At 41.9% G+C, this 19,698-nt stretch overlaps 1 protein-coding gene across 2 annotated transcripts in view; it reads left to right on the forward strand.

The window, feature by feature from the left end:
* The first annotated feature begins 353 nt into the window (after positions 1-353).
* The window catches only part of fxr1 (FMR1 autosomal homolog 1), an 83,099-nt gene continuing 63,754 nt past the window's right edge, over positions 354-19,698 (forward strand). Inside the window, exons 1-3 of one of the 2 annotated variants that reach the window (XM_078206941.1) lie at positions 354-592; positions 12,354-12,406; positions 12,896-12,989. In XM_078206941.1, the coding sequence (XP_078063067.1) occupies positions 542-592; positions 12,354-12,406; positions 12,896-12,989 (198 nt within the window). In that variant the 5' untranslated portion in view covers positions 354-541. The remainder of the gene's footprint in view (positions 593-12,353; positions 12,407-12,895; positions 12,990-19,698) is intronic. The other variant, XM_078206949.1, reaches the window with a different exon arrangement.

The following is a 19,698-nucleotide window of genomic DNA, read 5'->3' on the forward strand; positions in this document are numbered from 1 at the left end:
TGATATTAAAGGGGCAATCTAATCCACACATCTTTGGAGTGTGGGCAGAAACCAGAGCACCCAGAGGAAACCCACGCAGACACGGGGAGAATGTGCAAACTCCCCGCAGTGACCCGAGGCTGGAATCGGACCCAAGGTCCCTGGCGCTGTGAGGCAGCAGTGCTAGCGCCACTGTGCCACCCCATAGGAGTCCAGCTTTCCCCATTTGGATGTGAGGCCAACTCATTTTACTTCAAAAATTCCACCATTGTCATTGTATCTGACTGAAAGAACACAGTAGCAGGTGCTGGAACAGATATGGTGTCTGTTTTTACAAGCTGTTGACCATTAGTCCTTACTTGCCCTTGGACGAGGAGAGAGAGAGAGAGAGAGCCCTGCCAGTAGGATAGCCCTGGCCGCCTGTCAGGTGGAGACTGAGTGTCTTTGAGAGAGTGAGTCGGTTGATGAAGGAGATGTTGACACCCCCTTTGGTGTCTGACTCCAGTCTCTCTTGTCTGTACAAATTCTAGAAACACATCCCAGCCTCCCCTGCGCTTCCAATATGGAGGACCTGACGGTGGAAGTGCGCGGCTCCAACGGAGCATTTTACAAGGTAAACCCCTCCCCGTCCCCGGAACCTCGCTTTCTAGCTTTGGTTGGGGGGTTTCTATTTTTTTAAAAAAAAGAAAAGTGGGGTGTGTTGTGACCCGCTTTAAAATCGGGCAGGAGGATCACGAGCGTGCGAGGCGGAGCGGCGCGGCTTTGCTGGGCGCTAACCTGGTGTGATCGCTGTCGAAGCCGCAGGCCTGGCTGGGGAGAGAGTCACTACTAGGCCCTGCTCTCCCATTTCATTGCCACCTTCATCTTTACTCCGTCAAGTTTCCTTTCACTTTTGAAATAGTTTCCTTTCCATAACGGGTCGACACGGAGAGTGTGTGCGGAGAGATATTGTTTTTTAAAATTAAAATCGTTTAACGGATGTTTCCATAAAAAACAATGAAATAACTACTTTTGACGATTCTCAACCCATTTTGTGCACGTTGCCTCTCCTACCCTTTGTGTATAAAAATATGTATGTATATGTATTTTTTTTAAAAAAACCTTCTCATCTAGCAACTATTTCAAGTACGTCATTCGAGTACATACCTCGCCGGCTGTTACTTGTCTGTCATGTTTTATCAAGTTTAGAAAAGCACTTGGAGTCTAGTTTCAAGTTATTTTTAAAACGAGGACTCATGTTGGAGCCTCTTTGATTATGGCAAAAATAACATGCCTTAAAAGTGCATAGGAAAGTTAAAGTGACGGGAGTTCTAGGCGTGGTACTTTGGAAAGGGATTGCCTGATGTACATGTGAATCAGATATAATAATTACATAAATGGCATGTAAGTTTGTTTCCTTAGTGGCGAAAGTGCGTCAAAAATTTTTCTTTCCTTTTCCCCCCCCAGTTCATTGGATTTCGAATTTTTTTGACGTGTTTCAAACGTCAACTGTCTTAAGCACAATGCATCTTCAGATCTATTGAATTTGAACGCAGTGGAAACAGATGGAGTGTGGAACTGGGGGAGGGGTGGAACTAAATGACTTAGTTATTCTATTTTATATAATATAAAATCATGTAATTGTGAATAATCTCCGGGTGGAATATATGTTTGCTTTTCACAGCTGCTTTGAATAAAAACGTTCTTCAAGGTTTTAAATACCGGGTGTTAGCGATGACAGAGATGACAAGGATTTTGTGAATGAAAAGGGTCGGATAAAGTTTTAAATTGGCCTCTGTTGGGAAAGTTGACCCTTTCCGTTGACTTTTCTGTATGTTCTAGATTATATCTATGCTTTGTATTTTGGATGTTTCGATTTGGTCTGTAACAGGCATTTCACATCACGGTTTCTTTCAAATATCGGATAACCGTTATGGTATTGGTTTATGACCCTAAAGCTATACGTTCTCTGATTTTCTGCTCTGAGATGGAGTCTCCAAACTCAGCTCTTTTTTTTGAAGTTTACGTTTTGTTAAAAAGCACAAAGATCACAACATCAAATGGTATAACACATTCAACATCCATGTGCCTCACATGAGCATTGTAACACAAAGTATGACACCGAGCCATGTGAGGAGAAGTTGGGTCCAAAAGCTTGGTCAGAGAGAGGTCGGTTTTATGGAACATCTTAAATGAGAAAAATTAGGTCGAGAGGCAGAAGTGTGGGGAGGGAATTCTAGAGCTTTAAGGCTGGATAACTGAAGGCACACCATCAATAGTGGAGCAATGATAATTGAGAATACACAAAAAGAGGCCAGAAAATTAGAGTAGTGCAGACATCTTAGAGGGTTGTGGGGCTGGAGGAGATTAGAGATATGGGAAGGTAAATTTGAAAACAAGGATGCAAATTTTAAAGTCAAAATGTTACTTTACGACCACTTTAGAAAAAGAACTTGAAGCATTCCTCAAATTTTCTAAAGTGTCACTTTTTTTTACTTTAAAGACAGAAATTGTGTAAATCATTTTGCACTGAAGTGGTCCACAAGCAGTAATGTGATGCATGACCAGTTAATTTGTTTTTGGTTGAGGGGAATATTGAATTGCTCATCATTAAAGTTTTCAGTTTTTTGAATGTTACCATGAGTGCCTTGGCATCCCTGAGACAAGCGGCAGAGACCTCAGCTTAATGTATTTTCCAATGATGGTATCTCCAGCAATTTGCATTCGCTCCAGAGTATCAGCCTAGAGAACAATTTAGTTGACCTCATGCAACAGGGCATCAAAAATGGGTAAATTTGTAGATCACAGTCATAGCACATGTCATTAAATGTTGAGGAAGCTTTTTCAAACTTGATCTGTTTGAACATCATTTTCAAAATATTATTTTTGCCTGTGGTAAAGATCATAAAATATTGATGTGACTCAATGACGTTTAAATTTCAATTTATTAGAAATTGTTCCTGATTTAGCAAGATAAATCTTTAGTGTAGGACTTAAGTAAGGATATGGTGAAAATATCTGTTGCTAAGCTGAAGCCCTGTGTATCCTCTCAGTTGCACATTAAAGATCAAAGAAGAGCAGGGGACTTCTTTCTGTCCTGACCCATATTTATCCCATGTCTAACCATGGCAGCACTGTAGTGGGAGTGACCCCAATGCACAGTCCTGTAGAGAACACGTCCCATCTTCAAACGCTCCATTCTGCTGTGGGGCACTATCACTGTACCAAATGGAACAGTTTAAGACCAGTTCAGCAGCTCAAAGCTGAGCATTCGACTGATGGTCATCAGCAATGTGGAATTGTTTTATCATAACCTTGACCATCAAACTAGTTGACCAAACCTGGTTCAATAAGATGCAGAAGAACATGATAGAGCAGAACGAAGTGTACCTGAAATGAGTTGTTAAACTGAAAAAGCAATAGCACCAGACTACATACTAAATAGTGAAAGCTATATGCTATCGACAGTTAAGTGATTGCATAACCAGTGAATCAGACCAATGCCCTGCTGCATCTAGTTGTGGTTAATAACTAATTAACAGGAAGAGGTGACTCCATGAATCTTTCATTTGCAACAATGAAGGAGCCCAGCATTTTTGTGCAAAAACATGGCTAAAATATTTGTAGCCATCTGCAGCCAGAAATGAAGAGTGGATGATCCTTCAAAGTCTCTTATTGGCTTGTCCACTATCAGAGATGCCAGTCTTCAGCCATTTTGGTTCACAGCTAAGATATCAAAATGGATCTAGTACGTTGGAAATAACAGTGAAGGCTAGAAACCTCTGTCATAGTGCTGTAGGCCTGTGCTCCAAATGTAGCCACACCTTGAGAAAAGCTGCTGGGAGTACAGCACAACTTAACCAAATAATGTGGAAAATTGCCCGGGTATAATCGGTCTGTTGAAACAAATCTGATCTGTCCAAATCACAGTGAAGTATTAGGGCAGATAACCAAAAGATTGGTCAAAGAGGTAGGTGTTAAGAAATGTCTAAAAGTAGGAAAGATAGGTTTAGAGAATGAATCTCCAAACTTCAGGCCAGGGCAGCTGGAGGCATGTTCACTAATGGTGGAGCAATTAAAATTGGAGATGCTTAAGGGGCCAAAATTATGAGTGTAGATGTCTTCAAGGGTTGTTGGGCTGGAGGTGATTACAGAGATAGGGAGGGCTAAGCCCATGGAGGGTTCTGAAAACAAGGATGAGAATTTTAAAGATCAAGACATTGCTCAACCAGGAGCAAAGAAAATGATGGGTGAACAGGAACTAACATGACTAAGGACATAAGCAGCAAAGTTTTCAAGACCTCTATTTTTTTGCAAGGAGGCCAGTCAGGAGTGTGGTGAAGTGTTTCATTCTAAGCTAAGAAAGGCATGTGGTTTGAGGGTTTTAGCAGCAGATGAACTGAGGTGGGGTAGAATTGGCAAATTCTAAGTAGGTTCATGTAGGTGGTCTTAGTGATGTAATTGAATGCTCATCTCTGGGAAAGTATAGAACATAGAACAGTACAGCACAGAACAGGCCCTTCGGCCCACGATGTTGTGCCGAGCTTTATCTGAAACCAAGATCAAGCTATCCCACTCCCTATCATTTGTGCGGAACCGTTAGAAATGGCGGAGGTGCTTAATGAATACTTTACCTCGGTATTCACGGTGGAAAGGGATCTGGGTGGTTGTACTGCTGGTTTGCGGTGGACAGAAAGGATCGAGCATGTGGACATAAAGAAAGAGGATGTGTTGGAACTATTGAATGGCATCAAGGTTGGTAAGTCGCCGGGACCAGATGGGATGTACCCCAGGTTACTGTGGGAGGCGAGGGAGGAGATTGCGGAGCCTTTGGCGATGATCTTTGCATCGTCGATGGAGACGGGAGAGGTTCCGGAGGATTGGAAGATTGCAGATGTGGTCCCTATATTCAAGAAAGGGAACAGGGACAGCCCGGGAAATTACCGACCGGTGAGTCTAACCTCAGTGGTTGGTAAGTTGATGGAGAGGATCCTGAGAGACAGGATTTATGATCATCTAGAGAAGTTTAGTATGATCAAAAGTAGTCAGCACGGCTTTGTCAAGGGCAGGTCGTGCCTTACGAGCCTGGTTGAGTTCTTTGAAAATGTGACCAAACACATTGACGAAGGAAGAGCGGTGGATGTGGTCTATATGGACTTCAGCAAGGCGTTCGATAAGGTCCCCCATGCAAGACTTCTTGAGAAAGTGAGAGGGCATGGGATCCAAGGGGCTGTTGCCTTGTGGATCCAGAACTGGCTTGCCTGCAGAAGGCAGAGAGTGGCTGTGGAGGGGTCTTTCTCTGCATGGAGGTCAGTGACCAGTGGAGTGCCCCAGGGATCTGTTCTGGGACCCTTGCTGTTTGTCATTTTCATAAATGACCTGGATGAGGCAGTGGAGGGATGGGTTGGTAAGTTTGCTGACGACACCAAGGTAGGTGGTGTTGTGGATAGTTTGGAGGGATGTCAGAAGTTGCAGCGAGACATAGATAGAATGCAAGACTGGGCGGAGAAGTGGCAGATGGACTTCAACCCGGATAAGTGTGTAGTGATCCATTTTGGCAGATCCAATGGGATGAAGCAGCAGTATAATATGAAGGGTACCATTCTTAGCAGTGTAGAGGATCAGAAGGACCTTGGGGTCCGGGTCCATAGGACTCTTAAATCGGCCTCGCAGGTGGAGGATGCGGTCAAGAAGGCGTACGGCGTACTAGCCTTCATTAATCGAGGGATTGAGTTTAGGAGTCGGGAGATAATGCTGCAGCTTTATAGGACCCTGGTTAGACCCCACTTGGAGTACTGCGCGCAGTTCTGGTCACCTCATTACAGGAAAGATGTTGAAGCCATTGAAAGGGTGCAGAGGAGATTTACAAGGATGTTGCCTGGATTGGGGGGCAAGCCTTATGAGGATAGGTTGAGGGAGCTTGGTCTCTTCTCCCTGGAGAGACGAAGGATGAGAGGTGACCTGATAGAGGTTTACAAGATGTTGAGAGGTCTGGATAGGGTAGACTCTCAGAGGCTATTTCCAAGGGCTGAAATGGTTGCTACGAGAGGACACAGGTTTAAGGTGCTGGGGGGTAGGTACAGAGGAGATGTCAGGGGTAAGTTTTTCACTCAGAGGTTGGTGGGTGAGTGGAATCGGCTGACGTCGGTGGTGGTGGAGGCAAACTCGTTGGGGTCTTTTAAGAGACTTCTGGATGAGTACATGGGATTTAATGGGATTGAGGGCTATAGATAGGCCTAGAGGTGGGGATATGATCGGCGCAACTTGTGGGCCGAAGGGCCTGTTTGTGCTGTGGCTTTCTATGTTCTATGTTCTATCATCCTGGTGTGCTCCATGTGCCTATCCAATAACCGCTTAAATGTTCCTAAAGTGTCTGACTCCACTATCACTGCAGGCAGTCCATTCCACACCCCAACCACTCTCTGCGTAAAGAACCTACCTCTGATATCCTTCCTATATCTCCCACCACGAACCCTATAGTTATGCCCCCTTGTAATAGCTCCATCCACCTGAGGAAATAGTCTTTGAACGTTCACTCTATCCCCTTCATCATTTTATAAACCTCTATTAAGTCTCCCCTCAGCCTCCTCCGCTCCAGAGAGAACAGCCCTAGCTCCCTCAACCTTTCCTCATAAGACCTACCCTCCAAACCAGGCAGCATCCTGGTAAATCTCCTCTGCACTCTTTCCAGCGCTTCCACATCCTTCTTATAGTGAGGTGACCAGAACTGCACACAATATTCCAAATGTGGTCTCACCAAGGTCCTGTACAGTTGCAGCATAACCCCACGTCTCTTAAACTCCAACCCCCTGTTAATAAAAGCTAACACACGATAGGCCTTCTTCACAGATCTTATCCACTTGAGTGGCAACCTTTAGAGATCTGTGGATATGGACCCCAAGATCTCTCTGTTCCTCCACAGTCTTCAGAACCCTACCTTTGACCCTGTAATCCACATTTAAATTAGTCCTACCAAAATGAATCACCTCACATTTATCAGGGTTAAACTCCATTTGCCATTTTTCAGCCCAGCTTTGCATCCTATCTATGTCTCTTTGCAGCCTACAACAGCCCTCCACCTCATCCACTACTCCACCAATCTTGGTGTCATCAGCAAATTTACTGATCCACCCTTCAGCCCCCTCCTCTAAGTCATTAATAAAAATCACAAAGAGCAGAGGACCAAGCACCGATCCCTGTGGCACTCCGCTAGCAACCTGCCTCCAATCCGAAAATTTTCCATCCACCACCACTCTCTGTCTTCGATCAGACAGCCAGTTACCTATCCAATCGGCCAACTTTCCCTCTATCCCACACCTCCTCACTTTCATCATAAGCTGACCATGGGGGACCTTATCAAAGGCCTTACTAAAATCCATGTATATGACATCAACTGCCCTACCTTCATCAACACACTTAGTTACCTCCTCAAAAAATTCTATCAAATTTGTGAGGCACGACTTGCCCTTCACGAATCCGTGCTGACTATCCCGGATTAATCCGCATCTTTCTAAATGGTCGTAAATCCCATCCCTAAGGACCTTTTCCATCAATTTACCAACCACCGAAGTCAGACTAACCGGTCTATAATTACCAGGGTCATTTCTATTCCCTTTCTTAAACAGAGGAACAACATTCGCCACTCTCCAGTCCTCTGGCACCATCCCCGTGGACAGTGAGGACCCAAAGATCAAAGCCAAAGGCTCTGCAATCTAATCGCTTGCCTCCCAAAGAATCCTCGGATATATTTCATCAGGCCCAGGGGACTTATCGACCTTCAGTTTATTCAAAACTGCCAGGACATCCTCCCTCCGAACATCTATTTCCTCCAGCCTATTAGCCTGTAACACCTTCTCTTCCTCAAAAACATGTCGCCAAGGTTGTGAACCTGCTGGTGTATGCTCTAATAGTTGCTGGGGAAAGAGATGAGAGTTGGTGTCTAGGAAGCAGAGTTTATATTGGGTACTGAAGATTATGACTTTATTCTTCCCAGTATTTAATTGAAAGAAATTTCTGGCCATCTAATACTGGATCTTGAGCAAACAATCTGATAATTTAGTGACAGTGGAGGAGTTGAGAGTTGGTGGTGAGGTACAGCTGGGTATCAATGTGGAAGCAGGCCAAGAATAGATCTTTGGAGGCATTAGAGATAATGGTATAGTAGATGATGAGAAGCCATTGCAGCTGAAAACCTGGTGTTGATTAAATAAGAAAGGAGTCCAACCTGAATCCAGCTGGTGGAGGAGTAGAGTAGGAATTGGGGTGGATGTGGGTGGAGAGTGGTACAAGGAAGTGCTTAGAGATGGTTTTAGCTTTGATACAATGAGTAGAGAGATCATATGAGTTAGTTTGGTTAAGAGGATGGCCCAGAATGCGTTGATGAGATTGTGAAGGGAGACATTTAAGGGAGAATAAGAGGGCAGTGAACTTGGAAAAATGTTGAATTGAGATGGAAATTGAAATCACTGCGAATCAGAATTTGCTTGATGTAGTAGTTGAGGGAAGAAGTGAAGATATCTCGGTGATAAAAATTTTATGGTATTTGGGTGGGTTTTTAGAGAACAAAGATTTTAAATGAGGGGTGGGACAAGGTGAATTTCAAAGGAGTAAGGAGCAAAGATGTGATTTGATGATGAGCGCCACACCACCACTGCGATGGCTTTTTGAGCAAGTCACGGAAGCCTTGGTGGGGGGGGAGATATACATGTGTGGTGGCAGATGGGGAGGCTTTATTTTGGGGGAAAAGCTGCCATCACAGCCTCTGCGAGGTCTCCATCAAGGTCATGATCTTGAGGCTTTTTATTCTTTCAAGAAATCTGGGTGTCAGTGGTAAAGGCAGCATTTGTTGCCCATGCCTAATTAGCACAACTGAGTGGCTTGCTGTGTCATTTCAGAGGGCAGTTAAGAGTCAACCATATTGTTGTGGGTCTGGAGTCACATTTAGGCCAGACCTGGTAAGGATGGCAGATTTTCTTCTGAAGGACTTTGGTAGACTTGATGTGTTTTTTAAAATAGCATCTGATAGTTTCATGGTCACCATCACTGCAACTAGCTTTCAATTCCAAATTTATTAATGGAACTCTGCCGTGGTGGGATTTGAACCATGTTCCCAGACCATTAGGTCGGTCCTCTGGATAACTAATCCAGTAACATTACTGCTGTGTCACTGTATCCACAAGAAGTGGACGCCAGGGGTCTTGTTCACAAGTGAGTGGATATTCTGGAGGAAGATGTGGAGAGGGGTGTTGAGTAATTATCTTCTGGAAAAGTCCACAAGTTCTGAAATGGGAGTTATGAGTTGGTTGGGAATGAGCTTGGCAAAATAAGCCCTCAGTGGACATGCTGGGCATGCTGTACTGCGTGAGAGCAGAATGGGATAGTTTGAGTTGGTAATGAATTAGTGCCAAATCCCTCAATGGCTTTTTGGAAGCCAAAAGAGGCACAGATAGAAACTTTAGGCTAATCGAAGAGGGAATCAAGCCTAGGATGGTGACAGGAGGACATGAAGGTCGAAGAGTACCGAAGGGTTGGAGTGGGGATTTGGGAGGCAGAGTACCTGAGGAGGGGAGAAATGAAGGGAGGCATAATGATAGAGAGGGGTAGAAGAAAGAAAAAACAATTGGAAATGGAAGTGATGGTTTTGGAGCATCAGGCAAAATGCATGTGGGAACAGACATAGAGAAACTCAAGTTACATAGGCTTGGTTAGCAGTCCTTACTTCCAGCTACATCTGAGGTAATATTTTACAATTAAAGTACTACTTTAGTTTTTAATTGATGAGATGCAGTGTGTAAACTTTGGATCTGATCTTCAGGTTTAAGGTGCTATTTTGGGTTTTGCACATTTTGTACAGAACAATTGTTTATCTACTTAGACTTGGCAGAAGTCCTTGGGACACCTGAACTTGACAGTAAAAATATTTAAGTTTAATTGTTGCATTCATCTTGGGAAATCTGAAGAACAAAATGTATATCGCAATCTACAAAGATGATGTTTCTCTTCTGATCCTAATGAACAATATTACAACAAACATGAGAAGTGAGCATAGTCATATTGCATACAAGATAACTTCCCAAAGTTTCGCTCCCATGTTGTAGAAGATGAGCATTAATATTGCAAAGCATTCATCCATTAAAACTTTTGTATCAGCTGGTACCAACAAATATACTTTATCCCTTTTTTCTAATTTCAGCTCGTGTGCAATTGCTCCTTCGACACCAGGAATTTAAATAGCAGCACTCTCTCCTGACTTCATTCCTAACTCTTGTTGCCATGATCAACAATTTGTCTCTAATATTAAATTGGTAGTGACAACAAGATTGAGAGAAAAGGCTCTAATTTAAATATTGGAGCAGAGCAACATTGTCCTTGATGAAATTGCTTTTCTAAATGGAAATCCTGAAGGAAGATATAATCTATGCAAGGAATGACTCAAGATTTTAGCTTCAAGTAGGGTCAGGTATCCTTCCATCCTACAAGGATGTATCAATGTCGAGTACAGATATATTTGAAAGCCTTAAGGTTTCACCATCGTGAGCTATCAGAATTTTTACCCTTGGTTTACAAAACTTGGTAATTAGGAAATAGGATAGATCATGGTGGGGCATGGGAGGTTGAATTTATCACTGAAAAGCAAAAGTGATCAAAGTTAAATAGGTACGAATCAAGTTGGATTGGCTATTCAGTATTGAATTTTAAGGTTGTTTCAATGGGATGTTCTAAGATGGGCAAAAGTGGAGAGTAATTTAAATCGTAAAGTAATGCTCAATGTCTTAGGCCTTGTTTTGGTATGATAGCACTTTGACAAACCATATCGCCTAATCTTTGCTATAAATATATTAAGATAGAATAGAGCAAATTGAAGGTTTTCTAATCATTTTCTACCAAGTGAAACCATATTTATTATGTCGGCATTAGGGAATTCACAAGCATTTTAAATGAACAAATCTTACCAGTGCTTTTTAAAGAAAGGCCCGAATTTTCTGAGGAGCATCAATCATCATCTGATTGCCACTCCACTCTCTTACTTATTTGTGTCATGCTGGAGCTCCGCGTTTGTGAAATGCGGAGCATATTTTCAATGTAACTGTTTCCCCGTAACACTGTTGGCAGAGACAGGCAATGTCCCCTTTTTTTTGAACAGAAGAGTAAGGATCATAGAATCCCTACAGTGCAGAAGGAGGTCATTTGGCCCATCGAGTCTGCACCGACAACAATCCCACCCAGGGCCTATCCCCGCAACCCCACATATTTACCCTGCTAATCCGTCAAAGCTATGCATTTTGGGACACTAAGGGGCAATTTGCCATGGCCAATGCACTTAACCTGCACATTTTTGGACTGTGGGAGGAAAACGGAGCACCCGGAGGAAAGCCACACAGACACGGAGAACGTGCCGACTCCACACAGACAGTGACCCAAGCTGGGAATCAAACCCAAGTCCCTGGAGCTGTGAGGCAGCAGAGCTAACCACTGCGCCACCGTGCCGCCATGGAATCTTTGGGCATTCCAATCCAGAGTCTGGAAGATTTGTGCCGAAGTTCTTCTTTTTCACTTTGAAAAATAGCCCGAGGAGCAAGAAATAATAGAATACACCAGAATGTATGATCCAACAACAGCTAGTTGTATTTATATTGTGCTTTTAGCATTATATGACCATGGCACTCCACAGGTGAGTTATAAAGCAAAATTGTACCGAGCCACAAAAGGTGACTTGTTCGACGAGGTAGGTTTTAAGAAGTGTCTTATGGGAGGAAAGTGAGGTAGAAAGGGAAAGAGTTTGAAGGAGTGAATTTTAGGGCATAAGACCTAGGCAACTGTTGGAGCAATTAAAATCAGGGATGCTCAAGACCAGAATTTGAGGAGTGCTAATGTTTTGGAGGGTTGTGGGGCTGAAGCACATGAGAGATCAGGGGATGAGAGGCCATGGAGGGATTTCGAAACAAAGACAGAGCCTGTGCCTTGTAATGACGAGTTTCCAGGGTCATATAACCCATTTGCTGTCTAAATCCACAGAAAAAAGATACATTAGGCATGTTTATTTGCAAAAAGTATTCCTTTAGCTATTTGCACATTTGTTCTCAAAATTAGAGCATGAACTTTTGATAAACTCTGTATCAAACTTGCTCTTGACTTTATTCGATTATGTTATTTATATTTGGTTGCAAGTAGCCTTTTCATCCTCGTAACGGAGCTTAACTTTGTGATTGAACAAAAGTGTTGAAGTGGATTAAGAATGTGATGCCAATGATGGAATTGACATCACAGTACAAGAAATCAATAGCTCATTGGGATCTAGCAATTCAGTTGACCATATTTTTCCACATACCTTTAAATAAGTTTTGATATGCAGAATAATAACTCACTGTAAATTCCAGTTTTAAATCTTTTTTTAGGCATTCGTTAAAGATGTGTTTGAAGATTCACTTGCTGTTACCTTTGAGAACAAGTAAGTATTTTATACTCGAAGAATAACATTTTAAATATCTACATCAAAGAGCTGCTGGAAAACTTGGGTCTCTTAGGCCTGTTTGTTTTAATCATGTTGCCCTGTATCCACAGGTATAATTATTGCTTCTGAATGGGAGCCATCATTCTGTTACCTCTTTTTCCCTCTTTCATTTCTTCCTCACCAGAAGCACAGCTAACATTTTGTGGGATGGAATAATTACTTATTTGGCCCTGCTTTGAACTTCTGCAAAATATCTCAGTTTTGCTTTTAATGTAAAGACTAATTGTGTAACACCTTTCATTAAAAAGTGACATAGGGCAAGTTGTAAAATATTGTAGTGTGTTTATAGGAACCTGTAAAATACGTAATTTCATACATGTTAATGCCTTAGTTCCAAAAGAAGGAAATTGTAAGATACTGTAATAGAAAACATATTTGTTTGAACATTTATTTTTTTGATTTAAAATTATTTTTCCTTTTCAATAGTTGGCAACCGGCACGTCGGATTCCTTTCTGTGATGTGCGGTTACCACCCCCTTCTGATCTCAAAAAGGAGATTAGCGAAGGGGATGAGGTTGAGGTGAGTTTAAAATAATTGCAAAGGTACATAAACCAATTCTTATAGCCTCCTATTTAAATTGTAAACAGTAGAAGTGCTGTCTTATCTAAAAAATGCATTGTTTCGTAAATTAGCTTTCAAATACTTGATTTTGGAAGCATCTAGCATAATTCATTGTTTTACTTTAAATCGTGGTGTATTACAGTCTCTCTGAAGAACTGTTTTTAGCACCCTTTTTAATTCACGTGAGTATCTTCAGTTTGTATATTTTGACAATGGCACAGTCTCGTGCAATATAGTCCGAATATTGTTTGTCACTACAGTGGAATTTAACATTTGCATGTAACTGTTGACAAGATCAGTTCTATCCATGAAGGACACGCTTATCCTAATTTTTAAAAATACACCTGTTTGTACTACTTTGTTTGCACCCAGCTGGACTTTTCTTTCAAAAGTCCTTGGCTGCATTTTTTGAATCCAGTCTATTTCTATTTCCCCACTCCCTCTTTTCTCCCTGCCTTCCAAAATAAAGTTTGACGTTTACTTTTACTGACATTGTAATGTAAATCTTTTATGACCTTTCTTCAGTATTGATGAAAGGTAATTGACCTGAAATGTTAACTCAGTTTCTCTCCACAGAGCTGCATGACCTGCTGAGTTTTCGCAGCCTTTTTCTTCTCTCAGATTTCCAGCATCCACAGTATTTTGCTTTTGTATAAGCTTTTGAAATGACTATTTTGCAAACAAATGCACAAAAGGATACACATATGCTTATGCTGTGCAAGAATGAATGCAATAATGCCATGTCATGGTGTCTATTACTTTTTTAAAATTCAGAAATATAATTTGCCTGGATTGTCATTTTAGCTACATATGACGAAAATATCAGTCAGCACTGGCTCAGGATATTTTTATGCAAATGAATCCTTCTTGTGGCTCCCATTAGTTATACAATTATTGGGTATTGGTCATTATCAACAGTTGTAAGTTATTGTGCTTTCACCTTTCTTGAATACAGGAGTTGTGTTTTTCTTTGTCTGGCACAGTCTAATTGAGGTAATTGAACATGCCTGGATATTTCACAAATCTTTTTGCTTGACTTTCTTAGTACCCTGGAATCAGTTTGTTCGGTTCAAGGAATTTACCCATTTTCAGGGCCTTAAATATATCTAGAACTTTGCTTCATTAAAGTTTTGGCATGCATGATGCATGCTTGACGTTGGATGACATTGTTGATTTCTTAGTTTTAGAAATACTCCCAAAAAGTTGGAATGTTTTTAATTTTAAACTAAATAGTTGGGGGGGGGGAGGGTTCAGTTGTATGGAGAATTAGAAAATCAAAGGTAAAGGAGAGGGTAGGAGTGCCGGTTAATGATGAGGACTTTCAACTAGTTAAAGGAGCCGCGGGCTCAGGAGAGGTTAGTAAAGTTTCTAGGCCACGTAATTGAACAGAGAGTAAAGAAGGTGGCAGGAATCTAACCTCAGGCAGAGTAAAAAGGTGACAAGCATGAGAAGGAAAGTGGTCAACACAGTGCAAGGAGATGGTCTGGGGAAGAATAACCAGTCTGTGACAGGAAGGGACAGAGCATGCAAACAAAGGAATGCACTAACGAATCGGGTCCAGGTAAGAAAGACTAACATAAAGACACTTTACCTGAATGCACGTAGCATTCGAAACAAAGTGAATGAGTTGATGGCACAAATCAGTACAAATGGGTATGATCTAGTGGCCATTACAGAAACGTGGTTGCAGGGTGACCAGGACTGGGAACTAAATATCCAGGGGTATCAGACAATTCGGAAGGATAGACAGGAAGGAAAAGGAGGTGGGGTAGCTCTGTTAATTAAGGATAACATCAGGGCGGTAGTGAGAGACGATATAGGCTCTAAGGAGCAAAATGTGGAATCAATGTGGGTGGAGATAAGGAATAGTAAGGGAAAAAGTCACTGGTGGGCGTAGTCTATAGGCCCCCAAATAATAACTTCAAGGTGGGGCGGGCTATAAACAAACAAATAACAGATGCATGCAAAAATGGAACAGCAATAATCATGGGGGATTTTAACCTCCATATTGATTGGTCAACTCAAGTCGGACGCGGTGGACTTGAAGAGTTCTTAGAATGCTGTCGCGATAGTTTCCTCGAACAGTACGTTACAGAATCTATGAGGGAGCAAGCTATCTTGGATCTGGTCCTGTGTAATGAGACAGGTAAAATTAATGATCTCCTTGTGAGGGATCCTCTTGGAATGAGTGATCACAATATGGTTGAATTTCTAATACAGATGGAGGGTGAGAAAGTAGGGTCCCAAACCAGTGTCTTCTGCTTGAACAAGGGGGATTACAATAGGATGAGGGCGGAGTTGGCTAATGTAGACTGGGAACACAGACTAATTGGTGGGACAGTTGAGGATTTTCAAGGAGATTTTTCTCAGTACTCAGCAAAAATATATTCCAGTGAAAAAGAAGGAATGTAAGAAAAGGGATAACCAGCCATGGATAACTAAGGAAATAAAGAAGAGTATCAAACTAAAAACCAATGCATACAGAGTGGCCAAAATTAGTGGGGAACGAGAAGATTGGGAAGGCTTTAAAAAACAACAAAGTACTACTAAGAAAGCAATAAAGAAAGGAAAGATAGATTATGAAAGTAAACTAGCACAAAATATAAAAACTGATAGTAAAAGTTTTTACAAATATATAAAACGGAAAAGAGTGGCTAAAGTAAATGTTGGTCCCTTAGAAGATGAGAAGGGGGATTTAATAATAGGAAACGAGGAAATGGCCGAGGCCTTAAACAAGTTTTTTTGTGTCGGTCTTCACAGTGGAGGACACAAATAGCTTACCAATAATTGACGGTCTTGGGACTGTAGGGGGTGAGGACCTTAAAACGATCACTATTACTAAAAAGGTAGTGCTGGGTAGGCTAATGAGACTAAAGGTAGACAAGTCCCCTGGTCCGGATGGAATGCATCCCAGGGTACTAAAAGAAACGGCAGAAGTAATAGCAAATGCATTAGTTGTAATTTATCAAAATTCACTCGACTCTGGGGAGGTGCCAGCTGATTGGAAAACAGCTAATGTAACGCCACTGTTTAAAAAAGGAGGTAGTCAAAAGGCAGGTAACTACAGGCCGGTTAGCTTAACATCCGTAGTTGGGAAAATGCTGGAATCTATCATTAAGGAAGAAATAGCAGGACACCTGGAAAAGAATGGTTCAATCAAGCAGACGCAGCATGGATTCATGAAGGGAAAGTCAGGTTTGACTAATATACTGGAATTCTTTGAGGATATAACGAGTGCGGTTGCCAGAGGGGAACCGGTGAATGTGGTGTATTTGGATTTCCAGAAGGCATTCGATAAGGTGCCTCACAAAAGGTTGCTGCATAAGATAAAGGTACACGGAGTTGGGGGTAAAGTGTTAGCGTGGATTGAAGATTGGCTATCTAACAAAGCAGAGAGTCGGAATAAATGGGTGCTTTTCCGGTTGGCAATCAGTGACTAGTGGTGTGCCGCAGGGATCGGTGCTGGGGCCTCAACTATTTACCATATACATAGATGATCTGGAGGAGGGGACCGAGTGTAGGGTAACAAAGTTTGCGGATGACACAAAGATGAGTGGGAAAGCAAATTGCGTGGAGGACACAGAGTCTGCAGAGAGATTTGGATAGGCTAAGTGAGTGGGCAAGGATCTGGCAGATGGAGTATAACATTGGTAAGTGTGAGGTTATCCACTTTGGAAGGAATAATAGTAAAATGGTCTATTATTTAAACGGTGAAAAATGACAACATGCTACTGTGCAGAGGGACCTGGGGGTCCTTGTGCATGAATCACAAAAACTCAGTTTGCAGGTGCAGCAGGTAATCAAGAAGGCAAATGGAATGTTGGCCTTTATCGCGAGAGGGATGGAGTATAAAAGCAGGGAGGTCATGCTGCAACTGTACAGGGTACTGGTGAGGCCGCACCCAGAGTACTGTACAATTTTGGTCCCCTTATTTAAGACAGGATATATTAGCTTTGGAGGGGGTACAGAGAAGGTTCACCAGGTTGATTGCGGAGATGAGGGGGTTAGCTTATGAGGAGAGATTGAGTAGACTAGGCCTGTACTCATTGGAGTTTAGAAGGTTGAGGGGAGATCTTATAGAGACATATAAGATAATGAAGGGGCTAGACAGGGTAGAAGCAGCGAGGTTATTTCCACTTACAATGGAAACAAGAACTAGGGGGGCATAGCCTCAAATTATGGGGGAGTCAATGTAGAACAGAGTTGAGGAGGAACTTCTCCCAGAGGGTAGTGAATCTTTGGAATTCTCTGCCCAATGAAGCAGTAGAGGCTACCTCGTTAAATGTGTTTAAGTCATAGATAGATAGGTAGATTTTTAACCATTAAGGGTTATGGGGAGCGGGCGGGTAAGTGGAACTGAACCCACTATCCGATCAGCCATGATCTTATTGAATGGTGGAGCAGGCTTGAGGGGCTAGATGGCCTACTCCTGCTCCTATTTCTTATGTTCTTATGTTCTAAATAGCACATGCTTCAGCTTTTTTCATGTTTCAGCTGTACAGATCCTTAGGTTAGGCCACGTTTGGAGTACAGAGTAGTTTTGAGAAGCACATCTTACAAAAAACTGTATTGGCCTTGGAGGGACTGCAGTGTGAATGTATCTGGAATTGTATATTGTTATAAGGAGAGTTCAAAGAAACTAAGGTTACATTCCATCAAATTTAGAAGGTCAAGGGGTGATGTGATGAAAGTTTTTTTGAATACTAAGAGAAAGCATTGAGAGTAGATAGACAGAAACCATTGCTGCTGGTTGGGAAGTCTGAAACCAGGGGGCATTGTTTTTTTAAAAAAATGGAGCCACACTTTTCAGGAGTGAATTTAGGAAACACTTCTACATACACAAGCTGCTGGAAGTTTGGAACTTTCTTCTGCAAATGGTTCTTGATCAGTTAATTTAAAACTTGAGATTGATAGAATTTTATTGGCCAAAGGTATTAAGGGATATGGAGCAAAGGCAGGTATATGGAGTTGGGTGACAGATCAGCCATGATCTCATTAAATGGCAGAATATACTTGAGGAGCTAGATGGTTTACTCCTGCTGCTACATTCCTAATCAGCTTCTTCTTCTTGAGTTCTCTGCTAGAAGGCTAGTCTGACCCACATGGCCACAACTTTGACCATGGGTAGGGCAAGAAGGTAGGTCCCAAATGCACCCCAGCCATAATGGGGATTGGCACCAATCTGATCCACACAGGCATCCAGCCAACTGAGCCACTGGCCACCGAAGGTGTCAGAGTTGCTGTGGCAACATACATTTTATGCATGTTGTGATCCTGGAGCTATGCATAGACAAGGCTCCGATTTCTTTCCATCAAGTGGCTTACCAGGAATCTCTCCTGCCTTTACTGCCTGCCATTGAAGTATTCAGGAAGGACTTGCAAGTTAATACTCAAATCTGTTTGGCTGACTTGTGAATGTACCTTCCTTGGCCATCATGCCCTGGAGTGAAACTTGAACCCAGAACTTCTGGCTCCGAGGCCGGAGCCTTATTCGTTGCACCACAAAATCTCCCTTCTATCGCTATCTTCTGTTTATCCTCATTTTCAATTGCATATGAGACCTTCGTCTGCCCTGACCACCCATCGCTGCCAACATACGTTATGTTTTGCACCTCTGCTCTGTCCCTTATCTCTTAGCTACTTGTTTGGTACAATCTATTTGACAAAATTGTCACCTCATTTCTTTAAAGATTTGTAATTCTTTCCATTCTCCCGCTCCTTTTAATTTCCATTTTGATCTATTCCAGAGCACTTTTGGTTACTTTATGTACGTATTCATCCTGAGCACAAGGTACCATGTTTTCAGAGGATGTCTATTTAATCATGACTGACACATTCAAAATTTGTGTTGTCAAACTGAACTCTCTCATCAGTGTCATTTGAAGTTGTGTGCTGGTGTTTGTCTAAGTACTTGCTGTACTTCCCAAGTCACACTGAAATTTTTCTATGGTTGGCCTTTTTTTAAACAGTGCAGTAATTATAACTTTCTGTATTCCTCAAATGGAAGTGCATGACAATCCCTTACTGGTTGAAGATAAATGTATGAGATCAGGCCTGGAATTATGTCTTATGGACTTCCAATGAAATGACATCCTCCCTTAATGGCAGTGGCACTCATAGATCTAAAACCCCACTTTGTTTCTGAAGCACACAACTATATACAGTATCATTTCTCTAACTTGAAATACTAGCCAAACCATTTCAACCTGATTGGATTTTGTTAATCAATAACTTGTACGTATAAGCCCCCCCCCCCCCCTTTCCTTAAGGTTGATTGCTAATACTAGTGGAATTTGTGCATTGCTTAAGCTAAGGTCCTAAGTTCTTTTCATGTTCTAGAAACAGAGTTCCAGCTGAAAGTTCATATGGAAAGGAATGATAGAGAATGTAATCATTTCAAATGAGACTGAAGTGGAGATTTATTCTTCTATTTTTGTAGTCTAAAGCAAATCCTTTTTTAAAATTCACTAAATATAGCTAGCTAGGAATTTTCATAATCCTTCTTCCTTCAGCCCTCACTTGCCTATCGTCACTTTGTAGGTATCCCTTCTTGAAGGTCTTGTTGCTTGTAAATTACATTCATGTCCATTGTTCTGGATGGGCAATTTTTATGTATCTCGATTTAGTAATTCCTGTTGCCATTTGTGCCTCTAGATGTAATGTGGTA

Source organism: Mustelus asterias, chromosome 3 (assembly GCF_964213995.1).
Source record: "Mustelus asterias chromosome 3, sMusAst1.hap1.1, whole genome shotgun sequence".
NCBI classification, from domain to species: Eukaryota; Metazoa; Chordata; class Chondrichthyes; order Carcharhiniformes; family Triakidae; genus Mustelus; species Mustelus asterias.